The sequence below is a fragment of the Diadema antillarum genome, unplaced genomic scaffold (genome assembly GCF_040938485.1).
Source record: "Diadema antillarum isolate AM-2024a unplaced genomic scaffold, OU_Dant_1.0 seq00001508_RagTag, whole genome shotgun sequence".
Classification (NCBI taxonomy): Eukaryota; Metazoa; Echinodermata; class Echinoidea; order Diadematoida; family Diadematidae; genus Diadema; species Diadema antillarum.
In genome coordinates, this window is record NW_027272242.1 from 818,267 (window position 1) to 841,128 (window position 22,862).

Below are 22,862 nucleotides of genomic sequence, written 5' to 3' on the forward strand. Positions count from 1 at the left end.
CTCATCACTTTACTAAATGGGGATGTACAATTCAATTCTTATTTGTGTTTTAAGCTTTCTACACATTTTCCCCGTGTTGCCTGTAAGAAGGGTATTGTGTTTGCATGTTCATCAGTCTGGTGTGAATCATTTCGGCATTTTGTTTGTTTGTTTGTATGTTTGTTTTATTGCTCATGTTCTTAGACTTAATGACAGTTTGCTAAAAAAAATGCATTTGCTGCTCTTTTTGAAAATAAGTGTTCAAGCGAGCAATGCCATTTGTTGTTGTTTTTTTTTTCAAAAGGCATCAAACACAAATCACAAACTTGCATTAGAGATTGCAGGTGATTGTGATAATGATGATGATGATCCACAGCATTTGTATAGCACCATATATCTGTTGTAGAAACATTCAAATTCATCAAATTCATTCATTCAAATTTATCATTATGATTTCATTACTTTATTCCTCCCTCTTGCTTTTACACCAAGAAACCCTTTTCCATACATTCAGTAAGTGTGATTGTGTCTGCCTTTCGAGTTTGGATTCCTTTCATATTTTTTTTTTTCGCTATAATGCACAAAGTATAGTCAGGTAATGGACTTTGTTAATGGGACGGTATTAGCATTTCACCTTCATTCGCACAATGCAAGAAGTGGGGCAAGTTCATAAGCCATTAATTGCTGTGAATAAGACTGTATGAAGAATGGCTTGGTTACTTAACATGTCATTTTTAAATCAAACATGCATCACTGGTTGTAGCTCTGCTGTGAACATTGCAATCAATCTTGATAATTATGACCTGTCAATGGATGCTTCTACTTGTCAAAACTTGCAAAACAAAACACAGAAATCATTTAGCTGCAATGATAGATTGTCATGTTACATATGTAATTTACATGCAATGCTTTCCTTGTTTTCTTGAATAACAAATGTATTTTGCATCACAGTAACATAATTTTCGACATGACTAAAATTTTCTTTTTTTTTTTTTTGATAAACACAAATTCTTTGCAGTTCCCTTATGCAACTGCTATTGGTTTCAGGGTGAAAGAGGTAAATGAAGATATTATACTCAAAGTTTTCCAACAGGTCTTCATGTTCTTCACTTCTTTAATTTTCCGGGAATATGATTTTAGAGGGCTCTGAGGTGGATTTGACTTTAATATGGTACTTCTTGAATGGGTACATCCTTCTTGGTCTATCTTGAGTTCAGTTGATGTACAGTTATTTTTTAGGTAAACTACTGATAATTTCTAAGCTTTTTTGAATGATGTCTGGTGATATAGGGAATATTAATTGGATGTAGGTGGAAATAATCATGGATTTGCATGATAGTCAACACTTGAAATGCAAACAAATCTGATTTTTAGAAATGATAAGAAGAAAAGAAACTAAAGATCCCCACGTTTCGGCCTGTTACACAAAGATTTACTTTTATAAACCAAATGCAGAAATGAAATTGAAGCCCTAAGTACTGGATTTTTAACACGATATTTCATTGGACATAATGTCACCATCTCCGTGTAGGTTACTTTGTGCAGTTGGGTGGCGTAACAAAGAAAGGTAAAAAGTGTTGATTTGCTGCATGAGATTGTGTCACATGTTGTTGGTGTCCCGTCGCCATGCCGACATTTGAAGACAAAGAAGTTGCTCACCGATCGTTTGTCACAAAGCAAACAACTTGTGCTGTAATTTCCTCGCTTCACTGCTGGAATTCCCTGCGCGCTTGAGAGGTGGAATTGCGTTAGCTCCCAAATCATTTGCTCGTTACCAAGTGACTGTGATATTTTCAACAGCTCAAGGCTGCGGCTAATGAGTCTGAAACAGCTTGTCCCTGAAGACTGAAGCCTTGACGCACAATTCAAGTCATTTGCACACAATTAGGCAGGTGGCATACGTCATTGTTTGCTTCTTATGCGTGCTGCACAAAAAGAAAAAAAAAATGCCCAAAGTAGACAATCTCTGACTGTGCAAACTCAAAGGAAGACTGTCTTTCAAATTGAGCTTTGAGTAAGAGCAAATTATCATTCAGAATATTAACTTTCACAGAATGATATATTGGATAGTTTATCTACAAATCATGTAAGTTCTGTCCTTGAGGATCTGTTTGTTATTTTAAAGCAGTCTACACGTAGGTCTTTGGAAGGTATATACAAGATTGTTTTCACATATACTAGAAGTCCAGCTGTGAAGTTTGGATGTTGTGAGAAGCCGTAAATGTTTTTTTTTTTTTTTTTTTTGCATGGTGTTCAATGTCACTTGCAATGTTGATTGTCAAGAAACAAAATCTAGTGTGAACTTCAGTGCTGTTCATGGATATATTCCTACATTTGATGAATTGTGATTTTCTGTGAAGAATCTCTTTGATTTGGACATTTTTTTTGTGTTTGTTACCTCACAATGGAAAAGAATCTATGGTGTGTCAGGCACTGAAAACTATATTTTGATTTCATTGGTTTTTTTTTTTGCAGAGAAATGTTTGTCCTCGAAAAAGTGTACTGCAAATGTCAAATCACAGATTGTGTGTGTTCTCTGCAATTGTGCATTGTTGTGTCACACCAAAGTGTTGAAGATATCAGACACTACTCCAAAATCTTTTATATTACTTTTATTTTCAGGCATAATTCTTCTTGCATTACCTTAAATGGAACCTCAGCATCTTTTTTCAGATGAAATGATTATCTTGCCTGTATCAAGTCAGCTCAAACCAATCTTATAAGTCTGTCAAGGACAACTGTATCAAGGTGGCAGAGACATTTACACAAAAGTGTTGCCGATGGTGATGTCGAGGTCAAATCAGTGGATCAACTAGCTAGAATTGTCTACGTAACTTCCTTTTTTATGGCTTTTGTTCAGGAGAGTTACCAGTGCTGGATCTCCTCCCTTTCAGAAACACTTGTAAGTTGTCACTTATCTCAGCTCTGTGAAATATATATTTCATCATCTTCCACCATATACAGCAGCTCAGGTATAAAAACTGCATATCAAACACAAATAAATTACTATTCATTTACACAAGCGAGATAAATATACCCACGTCAGATGCACGTCAAAATCATGTAATGTCTTGAAGAAGGGGTGATAAAGTCAACAGTATCCCTGAGCACAGTCTATCTTTGGATGGAGGACCCACCTTCCTGGTTGGACTGCAGCAGACATGTGAGACACAGTGGCGTGTCTACCATTTTGCACGCTATTTGCTCCTTAAATATTGCCGTAAAGGTTCCATAATGACACTGGAAGAAAATCACGAGAGAATAGTAGGAGACAGTGAAGAGAAAGACCGTTGCTCTTATGGGGTAATATACTGTAAAGCAAGATATTTTCAAGGCATGAAGTTTTCGCCAATTGGAGCCGATGGCCTTTTTTAGTGGCATAAAATTAGGCAAATTGCCACGGATATTCGCATGCATTTTAATTTTGTGAATCTTGGCTCTCACAACATTTTTGAAATTTACGAAAGTAAAATGCACACAAATTTTCTGGTTCTTATAGCAGAGTGTAAAATCAAATTTTTATTTGTCTCTGTAAAAAATGGAACTAGAACACCATCTCTCAATGTCAGATAGTGACATCTAAAAGTAGAAATTCAGAGTTCCAATTTCACTGGAAATCCCAATGCCTCTTTGGATGAAGGTCATCTCTCTTTAGTCAGTGAGAGAATAGATGCATTTATCACCCTAGGGTTTTTATTTTACTTTTAAATGACCAGGCAGCAGTATTATCAGCATATCACAATGAGCCTTGATATGGCAGATAACAAATGGGTTGAAACAACTAACTGAATTGCAGTCTACACTTTATGTGATATGTGATGAATGTCATGTTATAAATATATCCCAATAGATTAAATATGTATATACAAGAATCTGTAAGCACGCAGGGGCATGTGATTGACATTATTGTATTAGTGAGACCATCTGGTTGTTTTAAAAAGCCATTCATCTGCTGCCAATCATGTAAGATCGATGCTATTCATAAATCATAGTGCTCAATCAATTTCATACCTTCAAAGGCAAAACTATATGCATGCTCTGTGTTTATGTGCACATTCAAACACACAATACTTATCTGTATTCACACCCACAATGCCTATTCACCCGGTACTGCTGTATCACAGATGTATGCCAATGTAATCAAGACATTATGTATCCCATGATGCCCTTGACTCTATAGCCTTGTTTATGTCCATTGCTTCTGTACTTGACAGAACATCAAATTCTCCATGTCAATGTTGTTTTATATGTTTTGTTGCCTTTATCATTTGTGAAATGCACCTTTGCTTGCTGAATCTTTGGATTTGTATTGAATTCTGTCTCCTGCATTATGGCCTTTTCGAGTGTTTTGTAAATGAGTTGTCATGGAAATCTGCAGAGTTTCCTGGAGAGGATGATTGTGCAAGATTTCATTCTCAGGGTGTCATTATCATAAAGTTTGATTATTGTATGTTGGAGCTTCTGAAATGCAGTCAAGGTATACCGTGAAACTATTACGATCATATGGCTTGAATATATTTCACGAACACAGGTCCTGGAGTCCTCGCACATCAAGTGGTGATGTGATGCACATAGTACAGAACCTACAATGTCTTTTCTTCTCTTTTACTTTGTTTTCTCCAATTTTTGTAGCACTATTAAGTATTGGACTAGTGTCCAAGGTCATTTCATCATTTCTGAATGGCTTGTATCGGCGTGATTTTTCTCTATCCATGGTTGAGTGCTGAACATGGTGTTGGTGAGACATTTTCACGAGAAAAAAAAAATTAATATAAAAGAAACTTAAAGGATGAAGATGTCTCCCTTACCACAATGAGCTACCCATAGCAAAAGACACATGTGAGGTTCTTTTTCCCCACGTAAGGTGAAATTTTTCTTTTGGCTCACGGTGTGCACTTTGGCATTTTTTCTTCCTATTTTTCCTCCCATATTTTTGCCTCTTTCCTCTATCTGCACCGGGAATTCTGGGAATACACAGATGAGACTCATTCCCCTGAAAATGAAACTTCAGGTACTGTATTTGCGTCACAGTTATGTCTGCACTTCTTGTCACTGTTTTCTAATATCACCCACCTGCTTTTTTTTTTGTTATTATTATTATAGAGTATTTACCCGACGTTACCTGTGGCTGCCTTTTTATTTATCAATTCATTTTTTTTATATGCCAGCTGTGCACAATTGTTGAGTCTTCAAAACTTTTTAATGTCATCTGTAGTAGGTATGTTGCATTGCCAATCAAGTTGAGTAGCATCAAAGTCTCCTTTTCCTCAGGGTGGGAAACATGCAGTTCTAAACTAGAGAGGGGCCGTCAAAGGCGGCAGACCCACGCCTTGTACAAAGTCGGGGTAAACATACTGTGCATTCGGTCATCTACCAGAATTCGGTCACTTAATTGCCAGTGTCCTTTATCACCAGCCAGTGCGTTCTACCAAAGATCGTACACTGAAGTGTACGATCTTTGGTTCTACAGTCACATCACACGCAAATCACATCATTTCACATACGGTAACACTCATTCACCACAGGAAAGTCCTTTAGTCTCCTCCAAAAATCCATCGAAAATCCCAAATTCCACCGTCAAAAGTGCAGATTCGGAACTTTTCCAAGCGCGCGCGAATTAAGTCCAGTTTTAAGAGTAATGTCTACGCGACGGGTCGCCGAAAAAGCGCTAAAAATCGAGAAATACGCCGTTTTCTTGCGGGATATTTTGCTTATAGCAAGCTGAGAGTGTGTTGATATCAAAGGTCGTATGAGTGTACGATCTTTGATGGTATCCACAAAAGCGCAAAAGAAAAACAAATTTTACGTACCCCCTAGGCAATTACCCCTATGATTAGTGTCTACGGGAATTATTCAATGCAAGGGTTAAATGCAAATGTCTACTGCACCAGTATTCGGTCACCAACGAGCGCCGCAACGTCCCCGATGCTATTTTGCACCAACAGGGTAGAGCGCGATGCATTTTCAGCGGCCTTGCACACGCATTGACATTGAGCGCGCATATCGTGCAGTATGACTGCGACCGAGCAAATGCTCCTCCAACGAAAAAAACAATCAATTTTAATTTGAAAAATCATCAAAATACGGGCCAGTTTGTGACGACGGAGAACGAACTTTCATAAATCCAGAAGGACATAGTCCTTCAAATAGGCCTAAACGTAAATTTCGGAATTCTTACGAACATTTGAGCAGCGAAGTCCGATCGTTTGGGAGTTTATGTTTTCGTATGGTAGCGGAAAATCGCAAAGTGAGAAACGGGAAATTTTCGGAGTGGTCACTATACCATGGGGTCAAGGTCGCACAGAATTTGCAAGGGTCAACCGATTATCACCAAAATCTAATCGATTCTTTCCTGTCATTATCCAGACATCCCCTGAACATTTCGTGCAAATCCGTTTACCCGTTCTCTTGTTATCTTGTACACAAACAAACAAACAAACAAACACACAAACAAACAAACAAACAAACAAACAAACAAACAAACAAACAAACAAACATACGGAACCCTTTACATAACCCCCTGCCGATTTTCATCGGCGTGGGTAATGATGATGATGGCGACGATGACGGAAATTAATGTAACTTGACTGTTTGCTGTCCTAATATCTGTTTCAATATCAGAAGAAAAGTTAAACTGTAGTTCTCATTTATTTCAATTCTGCTGATTGCAGCTTTGAACTCAAATTGAAAATCTCTTTGCATTCATATTCGGAGAAATCTCATTTGCCTTGTAAAGCTGCCAGTTGCTTGGTGCAGGATTGCTGTAAAAAGTCCTCGTATCTCAGAAAGAAGTACAGTATTCCATGCATATGAGTTTGTTCCCTTGTTGCAAACTTTGAATAAATCGAGCCCATTGAAATAATTTTGTGGAATTTTTGGATCCTGCTGAGTTTTTGAGAAATTTTTACTGACACATGAAAGAGAATACAGTAATTAAATATGTGCAGGAGTAGGGTGCACCCTGAGTATTAGTATGTCATGCTATAGATCATGTGTTTCAATGGTAGCTTGACTGTATATCTGTTTTTATTGTTTTTAGGCAGCTTTTGTCACCATCTTTTACACCCGTGTGACTGTTTATATCAGAACACTTCCTTTGTCAACTTGAAAATGAGTCTGAAGTGCCTGCAATGCACTGGTATGGTTTTCTTTTAGCCACTATTTTGTTTCTCACTAATAGATAAATTCTCCTTTTAGTGAGTACTTTAATTTTGCTGTGCATTTAATATCATATTAGAATGTATTTTAGTTTGCGGACTGTAGTCTTGTGCGAGTGTTTGTAAGCCATGCACACAAATACAAAATTAACTGAAAAGGACTTTTTTATCTTTTTTTTCTTCATGTAACAAAGCAGGGATTCCTGGATGTTATTGGAAGATTTATCTTTTGTATGATTTCATTATCTTAAAGGTTTAGTAAATCTGAAAATAAAATAAGGTTTGTTATTCTGAAGGTTTGGTAATCTAAAAATGAAAACTTTCATTATTATTTCAAAAGTTTAGTAAATCTGAAAATGAAATAAAGTTTGTTTGTGAAGGTTTCTTTATCCGGAAATTCATAGAAGATCCATTATATGGAAGGTTTGTCAGCATGCACCTTCGTGCCATTTTTGGATTTACAAACCTTTTGGAAAACAAACATTACCACCATAGATGTACAGCTGTACAATACCATGATTCAAATTAATTATGATATTAACCTATTTCAAAGTTATATAAGTGTAATAACATGCTGTTTGATACCGTCAGAGGAGAACTTATCCAAGAGAGAGATGTACTTAAAATGACAAAATCTAAAAGTTGTTGTTTACAGTGTGATAAGATCATGAAACATTGAAGAATATCAAGACATAAAGATTTATGACATACATTGTAGTACCACTTCTATTCTTCAAAGAAACACTGTAAATCCTGTGATTATGTCAATAAACTATTCTTTGTGCAGTCCATGATATTTTATGCATAGATGCTCTAGCTCCATGCTCTTGCCTTCTTTTTTCAATGTACAAATGTAGGCACCCACACTATGTTTCTGATGTGATACTTAAAACACTATTTACACTTTCAAAGCTGAAAGAGTCAATACCTTGTTCCAAATTTTAGAATGAAAAGACAAACTGATAGAAGATAGTATTATTACTATCCCTATTTGTGAAGCAAAATTAGCAATGTCCAATTGTATAGACAGTAAATAGTGTATTTGTGTTGCTGGAGGCAAGTTTATATCTTGAATATCATTCAAACCTTTAAATAAAACCACTCTGAAAGATATGACTTACACAGTATATAGCCTATTGTATGTGGCCATACTTTTTCACATTCTTTTCTAAACTTCACTTTGATTTTCACTAAAAATGCTGTTTGTGTTCAAAGGCTTTAGAGGTTTAAATTTTGTGTGTCAAATAAACTTTCCTCTGCATTCTATGCCATTTATTTCTGTCTGTTTTATTTCAGTTCAAAAGAATACTGAATCTTGCCTTCCAAATCAGCAAAATTTCTTCCAAGTCTTTGTGAATAGTTATCCTTTTTGAGGTCTTCTTCTGTTAACTTCTTTGGCTTAACTGTAACATGTATAGCAGCCATCATAAATCCTCCAGGATATAGCTATGGCTTATTTTTTATTTTTTTTGCCTTGAGATTCCTAACATATTTGACGTCTGTTGCTAATCTTTGAAAATTTAGATATGATGAGATATGTATAGATGAGGTTGGGGGTTTTTTTAGACGATTTTACACGAATCAATCCTCTTTTACAAATTTTGATGCAATTTTCAGTGGAGTGCACAAAGTATGAACGTGCGTGAAGTTTTCTTTGACTTATTTTTTTTTTTTCATTTTGTAGGTATGTACCTTGAATCGCACAAATAATTACAATCACTGTGATTAAACTTTATTGAAATCATAGCGTGAAATCTGTACTTTCTTTTTGAAACAAGCATATCACATGAAGCACACTGCCTGTGTATTTTATGTCCTGTTGAGCAGATACACTGTCAAAGTTTTTCCACCTGGTTTGCAAGTTTCACTTTTTGCTACTGCAGCTGCACATTTTTTCTTTTTCCCCAGAAGCTGACAAATTGGTAGTTGTTGTTGTTGTTGTTGTTGTTTTGACTTGAGTATTTTTTTTTTTTGGTGATACACTTTTCTTTTACAGTGCACAGAATGCACTTTATTATTTTTTTCCCCCATAAACTCATGTAACCCTTTTTACCCCTGCTCCTGATTGGCTATACCTCTCCCCACTGTTTGCAGACTTGGGTTCCCCGAACCAGCCCTCTGTTCGCCCACAGAATTCAGGTATTGGTATTGGTGATGTGCTCACTCATATCGTATCAGATGAAATGTCTGGTATGCCGCACTTCTGTATGGTAGCATGTATGTTTTCTCTTGTTTTGTAAGTTTTGTAATGTTCTCCGTGCATGAATGTTCATATGTGACCCTGCACCTCAAAACAAACAAAAAGTCGCCAGACATGAATTTTTAGTTAAGACCATATTCTGAAAGAGCAGACTTTAAGCTCTAAAATGATGTATAACTCAAATCAAATGGACTCTCCTAACCTATCTAAATATTGGAAAGAAAGCACAAGCTCGGGAAAAGTGTGAACTGAGAAAAGAGGCTCTGAAGTACAGTGTCTATTCAAGCGCTTAATCTTTACCAAACCGCGCTGGCTGTGCGATGAATGGGACAAAAAACAGGAAGTAAACCACCAGAGTAACAACAACGAAGGGATTATCAGATTAAACTGAAATTAAGCATGCCTCATTAACATATTCTGTCCATAATTGATGTCAACTTTCAAAGCAGTAGCACTATTCTTTCAAAAGTTATTAGAGTTGAAAGTGAAGAGTGTGGACAAGGTTTTTCAGAAATGAAAAAGGGATTCTAAAGACACACCTAATCACACTATTCTACAAAAAAATGTTCGAGATAAACTGCTAAAAAAGAACACTTTCCTGTCCGTTTTATGATACCAAATTTTAGCATAATGTAAAAGAAGACCCGCTCTTACAGAAAATATGAAAAAGTCAAGTTCGGCTAGGTTGACCCATTTCACTTATTTTCAGTCGTCACGCAAAATCAGTGTGTGCGACTTTATGTTCGTTTTGAGGTGCACTGTCACATATGCTGTATCTATAGATGTATATTAAAGCTCATGTGCTGTACATATTCAGAAGCATGACTCTTCTTTAGGTAACATTTTGTTACCATCATATTATGGTATCAATATGTCATCAGCATCTAATACCAAAAGGTCCCTTTCAGAAGTCCATGATATATATAGAGACCTTTATCATTGCATGCCACCAATATCATTATCAGTTCATTTTCTCTTGAAATCTGTGTTCATTTTGGAGTGAAGACTATTATATACACAGGATGACTGCCTGCCTCATTACCACACGGCAAATGCAGCCTTTTCATTCACCCACTATCAGGATATTGCCACCATGAATATTTTGAATATAACACACATATCTTTTATCCATTCTATTTATTCTGTTCATCAATGTACATACAGCTGTGTGTTGCCTTTGACATGAAGGGTTTTCCATCTGAAATCATTCTGCATATATACTATAAAAGTGGACATTTTCTCATGTTTTACTTATATTATGGATATAAGCGGTTATATTTTTCGAGTAATTTTTCGTGCTCTGCCAAGTAAAATGAAATTTATGTGTTTTTTATTTTGTGGAATCAAGACATTACATAGTGGTTACATATAACCAGCAAATATTTTGAGGGCTTTTATTTTTGTGTGCAAATGCGTGCAAATTTCCACACCACGAAAATTTCCACTTTTATAGTAGATATCTGAAGTCATCAAGGACATATGTAACACCGAGGACAAATAATGCAATTGATACTTTCTGATGTACGGCATTCTATACATGTAAAAGAAAAAGTGTTATGAATACTTACTTGGATACTGTAAACAAGGTAATGCACTCTATCAGATTAGGTGAACAGTGAATTTAGCTTTAGACATGCCATTTTCATCTCATCAAGGCCAAAGAATGTACACTGTAGACAAAAGTGGCTTTATGATTGATATTTAGCTGATTGAGTTAATTCTAATACATGAATGATGTGCTGTGTGTCTTGCATGGCACCCATCATCAGTGATAGGCCTTCATTCATGATCTACCTAATGACAGAGGCTTTACCACATCAAAGTGCAGCTAGTTAATCAAAGGGAGAATAGGCTTGATTGTACAAAGAGTTGAAGCAACATTTTTAACCCCCATCTTCACAATTTGTAACTTGTAGTGCTCATGCCAGTTTAGGGGACCATACTGAAATTTGATGTGTCTTTATACAGTTGTATGTGTGTATTACACTGATGTTTTACTACAGCAGGTCATGTGACTACAGCTTTCATTCATAATCTACCTAATAATAGAATTTTTCAATGAGTCAAAGTACAGAGCAGTTCATCAAAGGGAGAATAGTCTCAATTATACAAAGAATTACATTTTTAATCCATATCTCCTTATCCCTTGAGGGATAATCCTTGATGAGAATCTAGACTACTTTTTGTGTGTCTTCCATCCTCTGTCCCTTTCTCTATCTCTCTCTCTCTCTCTCTCTCTCTCTCTCTCTCTCTCTCATACATGTAGTTTGCATCTAGACTGTATGACTAGAATGACATTTTTTTTAATTGTTGTTTTATCATGATCCAAGATCATACTATTGTGAGCAATGTTTAGATACTTATATCAGTCTGTGTTTTCTGCAGTGCATATATTCAGTGATATATTTCTTTTACAATTATTAAACATTTTTAGTCTTTACTGTGTTTTGCCTATACATGTACATGTTTGAAGAACATTTCATATGCTGTAGTGTGTTTACTGCATATATGTAGTAGGGGTTTTCTGTTCAATGATACCCATTATAAACACTTGAAGTAAATGTTGAACTCTTTATCTAATGTATAGTGCATTGTTATTGCTCAATGTGTGTTGCCCTGTTATTTGAATTTGATACATTTGTTTGTCTAATTTCTTCATAATATATGTTTAATTTGTATGATGACTGTGGGAAGGAAACCAGTGTGAAACTTTTGTGTAGATGAATAATTATTGGTTGTTACTCATAAGTTACATTGGCAACATTGCAGTATTTGAAAACAAAGATATATTCTAGGTCATCACCCAGTTCTGGCATCAATCATATACCATGCATGTGGTATATTTTGTTGTGCTTTTATTTCCACAAAATTTTGTGAATTGACTGACACTAACTGTATTTTCAAAATTAACTTACAAAAATATCACCTTCCATAACACAGTTTCTTTGCATAAACAGAAGTCTTGAGGGGGGGGGGGGGTAGAAAATCACTTGGATGTCTTCTTAAAAAGGGACAGTGTTTCTTTTTCCTTCAATAAATTCCACCACTTGTGTATAACTTGCGTTATCAATCCCAGTTTGGGAAAATATAATATTTGAAAAAGATATGTCTGACACATTAAGTGGGGAGATGGACTCTTATTGCAAGACGCTTAAAATGTAAATGATATCACAGCTGAAATTCATTCTCATGTGCCGGGTAGTTTATTTTTGTGAACCTATGTGTCGCTTCCTCCATATGTGGAACCTGATAAGATATTGCCTTTTACCAGAGTTGTCAATAGTAACATGGCAAATGAATTTCATGTTATGTGATTTGAAAATGAATCGTGCAGTGTAAATCAATTTGAAAACAAAAGTTATGGATCTCAGCAAACATGATTCATATCTTGTGCAAACCAGTTTGCGGTAAGTTTTCACACTTATCTGTAGTGCCTTCACTTTTTTTGTTTTATTTTGTTTTTGTGTGATTTTTTTTCATTATCATTATTTTTTTTTTCATGGTGATGGGATCAGTTGATGTCATGATTTGCTGTGGCTTGAAGGCAAAGGGAGTGTCTCACTGAAAAGTCATTGTACCAAGAAATATATCAGCTCTAGTGTACGTACATCATCACTTTATGAACGGGATTGAAATGTATCGTTAAATCATTGTCTTTGTTTTGTGTACTCGTGCTTGTTATATATTATGTCCTTGTATTTTCAACAAGAATGCAGTACTATAGAGTCCTGCATGGCTGCCATATTGTTATATATGGATGCATTTATTTACTTTATATTAGAGACCATTGCAAATATTTTATCTACACCATGTGGATTCACATTGATTAATGCTTTGAAACCCATCAAGACTCCTAAACCTTATTTTCTGTAGTTTAGTGCTGTATCTCTGTCTAAGAATTCTTACTATTCATGATTAGTATTTCATGAGGTAGAGTAAAGCATTGCCTTTCATATTAGCCCTCTGGCATTTGTATTACAATTTTTCAATTGCAGAATTTTCAGAATCCTCTCAATCACTAAGTTTGTTTTTTTAATGTTTGATTCTTCAGTTGACAATACATTAAAGAATAATGGTCTTCTCTCTCTAAGATTAGCCAAATTTTGTAACTTCTGTCTCTCAAAATGAGATATGCAATAAATGTCAAATATTCTCATTTTAATACTGATGGCAAAATTATAATTTCTGTAGCAATTAAGAGCATAATGGGTTAGAGCTGAGCATGAAAACGAAAGGTTTCCTATTCACCCAAGTGCATGATAATTCCATCGACATCTTTTGTATGCATGCCACCTCTAGCTATGCTCACTCTTCAAAACTCATGAAAAGTTAGCCCCTCATTCTCATATCATCCCCACAAGCATCTCCTTATTCATGCACATACACATATGATTCCCTCAGAGCTTGTAGAGGAATTATATTTCCAGACAAATGTCTCTTACTCCAGTTTGCTGTTGTTAGCTTTGAGATGAGAACCCTTTTCAAAGTCCTTGAAACTGATCTCAACGTTAAGTGCATGATAATGTTGAGCATGCACACAATGATGCATTTCCTTTTCCATAGCAAGGATGAAAATTCACCTGACACATTGTAATCCCAACTTTTACTCTCATGGACCCATTTCTCTATCTATTCATTCTTCAATCTCTTCTTCTCGTGGTACTGTTCATATTTTATAATGTAAACCTTTTTGTCCACTTGCCTTCATGATATCTGTGTGTGTAGGTGACAGGGTGTTATTCACCGAGTCTCCATCAGTGCCTGGAGTGCCTGTTGTCTACAGAACGCCAGAGGAGAGGAGTCTTAACCCCGACAGACTCAATCTTGACAGGTACAGTTACCACTTTACATGTATCACCAATTTGTGATGGAATGTCTGCTGCCATCCAACCAGAGAAGATTTCCCCAGCAATGTGATATATTCCTGTGGTATAAGAACATCTGTGTTTTGTGCTAAGCTGTGATACAGTGTATATGTGTGGGGGAAGGGGCAGAGGGGAGGGATGGAAGAGCAAGAGGGATCAGGAGTAACTGCCCAATCTCTTTACTAGCATGTTGCCCCCCCCCCCTCCACCCATGAGCCTTTCCCAGATACCTCTGATCCCTGTAGGCAGAGATTGATGGTATGTACTGTCCAAAGCAGGGAGGACCAATGAGTAATACTTCTGTCATGGGATGCGATTGGAGTGCCTTGCCCCTATTAGCGTGTTGACACCGCTATCTGTGCGATGCCTTCCCTTACAATTCGCACATGTGAAGACTGATGCTGATGTACCATTTAAAGTGTGCAAGATTAGTGAGTAATACTTATGTTATGAGGTGTGTCGGGAGCCAAATCTCCCTACCAGCATTGACACCGGAATCTCTGTGATGCCTTTCCGGGATCACTGAGTAACACTTGTGTGTTATGGGTTGTGTTTAATTCAGAGCCCCGTCTCCCTACCAGCATATTAACAGTGGTATCTCTCTGTCTCTGATGACTTCCCTGAACCACCTCAAAGGAGGAGGCTGACAGTGTGTCCCATCCTGGAGGGCGAGGACCACCTCCGGCTGCTCAACTTTCAGCACAACGGCATCCGCAGGATCGAGCGTCTGGCCACGCTGCGACGCCTCATCTTTCTAGATCTCTATGACAACCACATCGAGGCCATCTCTGGCCTGGAGACTCTGAGGTCCCTGAGGGTCCTCATGCTGGGGAAGAACAGGTAGGCAGGGGTCAATATGACCAGGAATGATGCAAGAGCATTGACCCTTTAACTCCTTTTTATGCATGTCTTTAATGCATGTGACAAGAAGACTGCCATGATATTCTTAGGCACTTTCAGAGCATGTATACCTGTCAGCTATGACAGGTATACATTAGCACAGTAGATGTGCTAAGTACACTTAGCACAGTAGATGTGCTAAGTGATAAGCACAGTATATTGAGGGTGCAATTAGATGCAGATTGAAGCATTTTCAGAAGCAAAAGGTCTTTCTGTGTATTTCCCTTTGCTGAGGGTCCTACGTGTAGTCATCACGTAGTTGTACATGAGGAAAACAGTATCAAGCATTACTTTTCACATGATGTGATGTTTCATTCTTTTGGTGCTAACTTGTGTGATTATGATGGGCCATTTTTTATGTTTACTTCATATTTCACGACACAGAATTCAAAAGATTGAGAATCTCCAGAACCTAGCCAAGCTGGATGTGCTGGATCTCCATGGCAACCGCATCACCAAGGTGGAGAATCTGGACCATCTGCAGGAGCTGCGGGTCTTGAATCTGGCAGGCAATGAGATTTGTACTGTGGAAAACCTGTGTGGCATGGATTCCCTAACAGAGCTCAACCTCAGACGGAATAAGATCTCCTCTGTGGTGAGTCTTACACCCCTTTTAGCTCAGGCAATTTTTCAGCAGGTGCACCTGGGTGCATACAGAGAATTTCTTCAGTGTGAACTCACCCTTTGAATAATTCCCATTGAAACACTGATGAAAACTTGAGCTCAAGGTACCTTTCTCACCGCTTAGTTAACACCGATTGTTCAGTGGTGACTCTGGTCTAAAAAGTTCTCTGATTGAGAAATTCCAATGAATGTATTCATGCAGCCCAGCACTAAAGTGAATGCTGCTCTATAACTCTTGCTGTTAGGATGACATGCACACTCTGCAATCCAATAATGGTAGATTGGTTTTTACTTTACGTGCTATCATCATGTTCGTATCGGGGTAATAAACCCCAAGGACAATTACCCCGCGGCTAAGTACTGGTTAGTGATAAGGTTAGAGTAAAGATAAGGGTTAGGGTTAGGTTTAGGGTTAGAGTTTGGGTAGAGTTAGGATTAGGTTCAGGATTAGGACGAGGTTAGGGTCAGGGAAGGGTCTGGGGTTATTGTCCAGGGGGTAATTGCGCGAGAACCATCATGTTATCGGTCTGACAGGTAAGTGGAGAATTCCATCACTGATAATAAGCAGAATTCTCTTTTGTGGTCGCTGAAAGTTCAGTAGATAACCACGGGGTAAAGTTGATAAAAATGCAGATTATTAGAGGCACTCTGAAGATATTTTTTCACATTCCTAAATTATGGTTTTACAGGAAGATGTACATCCTGTGCCAGTTTGAAGTGTGAAATGTTCCAGGAAACTAAAATCTGGGCCTGTGTGGCCTCTTGCTGCTTTCCTACCAAAGTTTAAGTGCAGAAGGTTTCATGAGTTTATAGATGAGGGAATGTGCATTTCCTAGATTATTTTTGTGATATTCCACAAAATAATGAGGAAGATTTGACAGCTGTTTTGCTTTGTTTTTGTTTTTGTTTTTTGTTTTTTGTTCTTATTGGTTTGTTGTTTTATTTCATGTTCCATGTAGAGGAGTATGTTCATGTTAGTGGGAGAACCCAGTGTACTTGCACTTCTCTTCAAAATTATTTTGATGCCCATTTGATGAAAGTTCTTGAATATGTCTTTATTCCAACAGACCGATGTAGATACATTACCCAATCTGCAGAGACTCTTTCTGAGCTTCAACCTCATCACAAGGTACGGGTTATGTTGTGGACTTCAGAAGTACACTGTAGTACACATTTGTAACACAATAGCGCAAAGAGGTTGAATCATAGAACTTGAATTCAAATGTGCAGTACTAAGATTAAAATGTTGTATCACAATACAACTCAATCATAATACAATACTGTACTTTCATTCTTGACTGTTCTGCTCAGAGAGACACTTTTTGTTTTGGTGTGATTCTTCTGGACATACTCCTATGTTTAAATCATTACATTGGTTACCAATTGAACGGGCGTTGAATTCAAAATCTTGCATTCTGTTTTCCATTGTGTACATGGTTCTGTCCCTCTAAATATTGCATCATTAGTAAACACATGCCACTCAGTCCGGTCACTTTGATCAACAGACTTTGGTATGCCTGTGGTCCCTACGTATAATACATTTTTTGGGAGGGTGTCTTTGTGCATGCTTGGCCATTGATGTGGAATTCATCGCCACCTTATATAAGAAATGTGTCATTGAAAATGAGTTAAAAGATTACTTGATTTGTAATTTTTATGCCTCCGCCACGAAGTGGTGCCGGAGGCATTATGTTTTCGGGTTGTCCGTCCGTCCGTCCTTCCGTCCGTCCGTCCGTCCGTCCGTCCGTAATGAATTTTGTGGACAAGGTAACTATCAAAACCTTTTGAGGTATCCTAATGAAACTTGGCATGTACATTGTATGTGTATTAGGGGGTGAAGTTGTGCCTATCAACTTTTGGGTGCACATGCTCAAGGTCAAAGGTCAAAAGTTCAAGGTCAAATACATAAAATTTCACTATTTCCATCATATCTATGCAATGCCTGAAGATATTTTCTTGAAACTTGGTGTATACATGTATTACCCAATTAAGATGCTCTGGTGAAAGTTTGGGTCAAAAGGTCAAGTAAAAATATTAAAACTTTACCTTTTTTCTCTGTACCTTGGAAATTGTTCAAGGTCTCTTCATGGAACATAGTATATATACATGTACTGACTGGCAGTGATTATCTAGAGAATTTAGGGTTCATGGGGTCAAAGGTCAGGGGTCAAAGGTCAAGGGCAACACATCAAAATTTTACTATTTCCCTCATGTTTATGCAATGCCAGCAGGATTATTATTTTTATTTTACACTAGGTGTATGCATGTTTAACCTAATAGAGATTCTCTGGAAAGTTTTTTTTTCTTTTGTTTTTGCCTCAAAGGTCAAAAGGTCAAAGATCAAGTGAAAGTGCTGAACTAAGTGTTTCCTCCATATCTCGGAAGTGGCTCAAGTTATCTTGAAACGTACTACATATTTATGCATCTTCTGCCTGACAGTGATTATCTTATGAATCTTAGGGTCAAAGGCCAGATGAAAATGGTAACAATTTACTATTTAATACAAAAATTGCACTTTTTCTCCATACCTTGAAAATTACTCAATGCATAAACGTATGAATGGGTCTAAGTCAAGTTAAAGTCCATAAATCCCAAAATGCTCTCCTATTCATCCAATTTAACCTAGGTCAAGGAAGGTGAGCATTCAACACATTTTGACAAACTTGTCATTTTAACATTTTGCCAATTTTGTGAAAATGTAATCACACATTGTCCACATGTACTATTTAGACCTATTAGGAGAATCATGCATTATGGCGGAGGCATACCAGTCGCCATAGCGACATTTCTAGTTACTTTTATTTTTCCTGTTCTGTAATATCTTTGTCCTTTCATCTCTGAGTACTCCATTAGCATTTCATTCTATGGATTTGGCACAGTATGATTGCAAATATTGTTATTATTATTTTTATTATAATCTTAGCACATTACTGTGTGCTGTTTTTCATTCATTCATTTATTCATTTATTCATTCATTCATTCATTCATTCATTCATTCATATTTTTGTTTTTTGTATAGTTTTGATGATGTGGCATGCCTTTCGGACTCGACATCCCTGACAGAGGTCTCGCTGGATGGCAATCCATTTTGCCAGGACATGTCTTACAAACCAACTGTGATACGCAATATGAACTACCTCAAGCAGCTGGATATGAAGAAGATCACAGTGAGTGAAGATGTTTTATGTAGAGAGCCACTTTTCCATGTTGGAAACAGGACGTGAATTAAACAAAGCAAATTTGACTACTCGCAATATTGTCAAAAGGTCCTCATTTGTGAAAGATTAGACTTGGTAAATATATGGTGTATACATGAATTTGAGTATAATTCTCTATGCTTTCATGTGTATCGTGCAGAAGTGATGTATGCTGCTGAACTTTCATAGAATGAGATTGATCGGTTGACCAAGACATTTTCTGGTGGTAATGTCAGTACAAATTGTTTGATGCCAAGAATGAGAGATATTTTCACAAAGGGGGGGGGGGGGGGGGGGGGGTAAGAGATGAAAAACAATGAGATCGTGAGGAAAAACTTGCCCTTAGAGTAATTAGAAATGATACTGATTATATGTGAACAGATTTAAGTGAATGTGGAGTGAGCTGTAATGACCGCGTATGGTCTGTCAATAACAATAACATTAATGCAGGGTATTATTTTTTTTTTTTTAAAAGTGTCTGCGTGATGGCCCAGCACAGGCTCTGTTGTAATCTGGAGTATCATGATGCAATAAAGCCGTGAACGACAAGATTTCTTTTTGCACCCCAGGAAGAGGAGAGGAAGGCAGCGATGGCAGTGATAAAGAAGGAGGAGCAGAAGAAGCGGGAACTCAACAGGATTGCTGTTCTCAAAGTGAGTTGGTGCTTTGGCTTCATGGCTTGTGTTAAAAAGTCTCCCCATCAATATTTCACACTGAGGATGTACTGCCTGTTTCAGTCATAAATCTCAAATATGAACTCAAACTCAAAGATATCTTTAGGTCTAAATACAATGTAGGTGTCCTCATATTTGTTGTTGATTATGATACATATAGCTAACAAAAAGCAGAAAATGAAAAAAGCTGTCAATCAGTCTCATTGTGAAGAAGTAAGAGAAAGATTCCACGATAAATTTCCCAAATATAAATAACTCAATAGCATAATAATGGATGGTGATGTCAATAATGCCTTAACGCTCTTTGGAACTTGGGTTGTCGTGTGTCTCAAGTATAAAGTGTAAAGACAAATGTTTGTTAACAAAGTTTTCTGCCAAAACTCGGGTGAAATTTCATTTCACTTCATTTCTTTATTTAAGCATGGCACATACTTAGTCCAGGGACTGTTCTTACAGAGGTCCATGTGGATAAAATACAACATGAAATGTATCAGAAATGAAAACAGAGCTCATACATAAAAAAAACACAAAGAAAACAGACAAACATGGTGATGAGTAAACTGTAAACTACTCTATATATCTAGACAGAAACAAACAAACAAAAATGCACACCCACACAGCAAATTGTCAAGAATGTTCCTGGTATCAATCACTTTCAGTAAACTGACCATAGCAAATGTCCTGTGTCTCTCTGATATTGTCCAGGAAAAGCGGAGACTTGCCATCAAGAATGCAGCCAGGCAGTGGGAGGCTTCGAAGAGCACGGCCATGGCCAAGACTTCCCGTCTTCAACCAAGGCCTATCTATGGTGGGGGAGAGAGGGGCGGGGAGAGTGACCCGACCACGCCCATTGACAGCAGACCCGGGTGAGGCCACTACCGGTGTTGGCGGAAAGACAAGACAGACGATACAAAGAAAACTGACATTACCAGTGGCGGATCCAGAGGGGGGGCGCACCGGGCGGGCGCCCCCCTCTTTATTTTTGCTACAACAAAAGAAATAAAAAAGAAAAAATGGGGGGGGGGGGGGGAGGGCGCCACGCGCCCCTGCTTTACGGAATTCCTGGATCCGCCCCTATTACTTCAGTAATTTGATATTCACATAGTTATGACGTATCTCATGTTATCAACTGTGTGCAAATGATGTCATACAAAGTTTGCTGGCAACATGTTGTGGTTAAAATAAAAATTAAAGATGCTTTTTAGAATGAAATTTACAAGTTAATTTATTTGGCATTAACTCTGTTCATGTGCTTACAAACAGACTTCCTGAAACATTCTTCATCATATTGAAATTAACATGTAGTCTCTAGTGGACATTTATTTGGGAGGTCATATTGGTCAGAAACACCACCGCAGTCAATCAATTCACTTATAGGTAATGATGCAGTATCATTCAGTGAAAAGGAATATGCAGAAAGAGTTTTGGTAGCATCTATTTCAGTGTAGTAGTGATCCTGATGTATAATGGATCATTTTTTTCTTCCTTTTTTAATCCAAAGGTCAAGTGAGACAGGGTCAGAGAGAGTCCATTCTGTTGACCTCTTGGAGGATGAAAGAAACTCATCACGACCTTCGACCCGGTCAGATTCCAGGACCAGAAAAGCTCCAACTCCAGATCTGTTGGCCAAGTGAGTGCTTCCTTTAATCACGCAGAAGGATATATATGTATTTTTTTTTTTTGTTATATTGTTCATTAGTGAAATCCTGTATGCTGACTGGGCTACATAGCATGATTTGACCAAACATAGCATTGCTATCTTGAAGACAAAATTCTGGTTGAGAAAAATGTGCCAAACCATGACTTCATTTTCATGGTATATTTATCTGTAGCATATATAAAGTGTTATCTGTATCAGCCTCATAGACTGCTGTGTGTAACATCCACTTTGTGCGGTACACTGCATGACTGTCTTGGCTGCAATACTGTAAACGCACAAATTTCGTGGTGCATTGATTTTTGTGCATTTTGCGCATCTTTTGGCCAGTGCGAATGGGTTGACAATCCTGCAGCCCGATTTCAAGAACCTGTGAATATGTTTTTGAGCTGCTCAGTGCGGAAAATTAATCACATGAAATTATGGACGTTTACAGTATGCAAACAAACAACAAAGCAAGAGGAATATTTATTGTAAGCGAAAACGTTTAGAAATTTTATTTCAAAAGATGTGTTTGAGGATGTAAAACAAATGTGGCATGTATTATTTCAAGCTTCTAGTAAAATCATTGATTCATCGGTGACAGAAATTGCACTATTTTCTATAGGGCTGCACCCCTAAGAAAATACAAAATTGAGGAAAATCAGACGATCCACTCAAAAGCTATGAATTTTTAAAGTTTCATTACTGCCATCGCTGGATGAGAAGACTATAACAGTTTGTGACATCATTGTAGGATGATGATATAAGGAAAATATAGAGAGAATTCCATAAATTTGATTTTTTTTCTTTTTTTAATGAAAAATGCACATTCCCGTGACTTGTTACTGACACATGTTAATGGTAATATTGTTCCCGCTGTTTTCTGAAAGAGGCAAGTCAGGTGCTCTTTCATTTTGCTAGAAATATAAAAATGAATGAATTTTATTTTATATTATCTTTATATCATTGTCTTGCAGTGACGTCACAAACTGTTGTCGTCTTCTCATCCAGCAATAACATCACTTAAACTTTGAAAATTCATAACTTTGGGATGGATCGTCCAATTTTCCTCAAACTGTCACTGATGTATTCTACTGATATTACTGCATTCACTCAATCCACACATTTATTTGAGTGAACTTGTCCTTCCTCTTTTTCTCTCAGTTTGGCAAGCTGTAGTGTTCTGCTCTGTTTCTCTACGGATTTATTGAATTTCAACACTTCCATCTCATCTTTTACCAATCAAGATGCACGGTAGAATTCTGAGTTGCCAGTTTAATGAGAACAAGACAATCATTTTTTGCAGCAAAATTTTCCTCCAGGAGTTGACTGGTTAAAGACTAGCAAACCATTGTCATGTGATCAACACAGATGATGCAAAATATTATCATCTTTCCCATTACCAGCATCACTGACGAAGTCTGTCACCTGGCCGAGCTGGAAGGGGACACACTCCACCTGTATGGGCCAGGGTCCCTCGAGGCACTGGATAAGAACTGGGGCATCCAGGCGGCCGGCTCCATCACCACCATCGCCATCAACTTCATCGACTTTAATCTCATCGCCAGGCACCTCCACAAGATCCGCATCAGGTTCCCGAATGTTTCGGTAAGGACGCTGTCTCTTT

At 37.4% G+C, this 22,862-nt stretch overlaps 1 protein-coding gene across 1 annotated transcript in view; it reads left to right on the plus strand.

Annotated features, from left to right (window-relative positions):
- The window catches only part of LOC139710212 (leucine-rich repeat-containing protein 49-like), a 48,886-nt gene that overhangs the window by 22,085 nt on the left and 3,939 nt on the right, over nucleotides 1–22,862 (plus strand). The window contains exons 9-19 of the mRNA XM_071622146.1: nucleotides 4,958–4,990; nucleotides 9,231–9,275; nucleotides 14,062–14,167; nucleotides 14,838–15,041; nucleotides 15,486–15,696; nucleotides 16,793–16,854; nucleotides 18,745–18,892; nucleotides 19,492–19,575; nucleotides 20,302–20,462; nucleotides 21,098–21,226; nucleotides 22,642–22,843. Of these exons, the coding sequence (XP_071478247.1) occupies nucleotides 4,958–4,990; nucleotides 9,231–9,275; nucleotides 14,062–14,167; nucleotides 14,838–15,041; nucleotides 15,486–15,696; nucleotides 16,793–16,854; nucleotides 18,745–18,892; nucleotides 19,492–19,575; nucleotides 20,302–20,462; nucleotides 21,098–21,226; nucleotides 22,642–22,843 (1,385 nt within the window). The remainder of the gene's footprint in view (nucleotides 1–4,957; nucleotides 4,991–9,230; nucleotides 9,276–14,061; nucleotides 14,168–14,837; nucleotides 15,042–15,485; nucleotides 15,697–16,792; nucleotides 16,855–18,744; nucleotides 18,893–19,491; nucleotides 19,576–20,301; nucleotides 20,463–21,097; nucleotides 21,227–22,641; nucleotides 22,844–22,862) is intronic.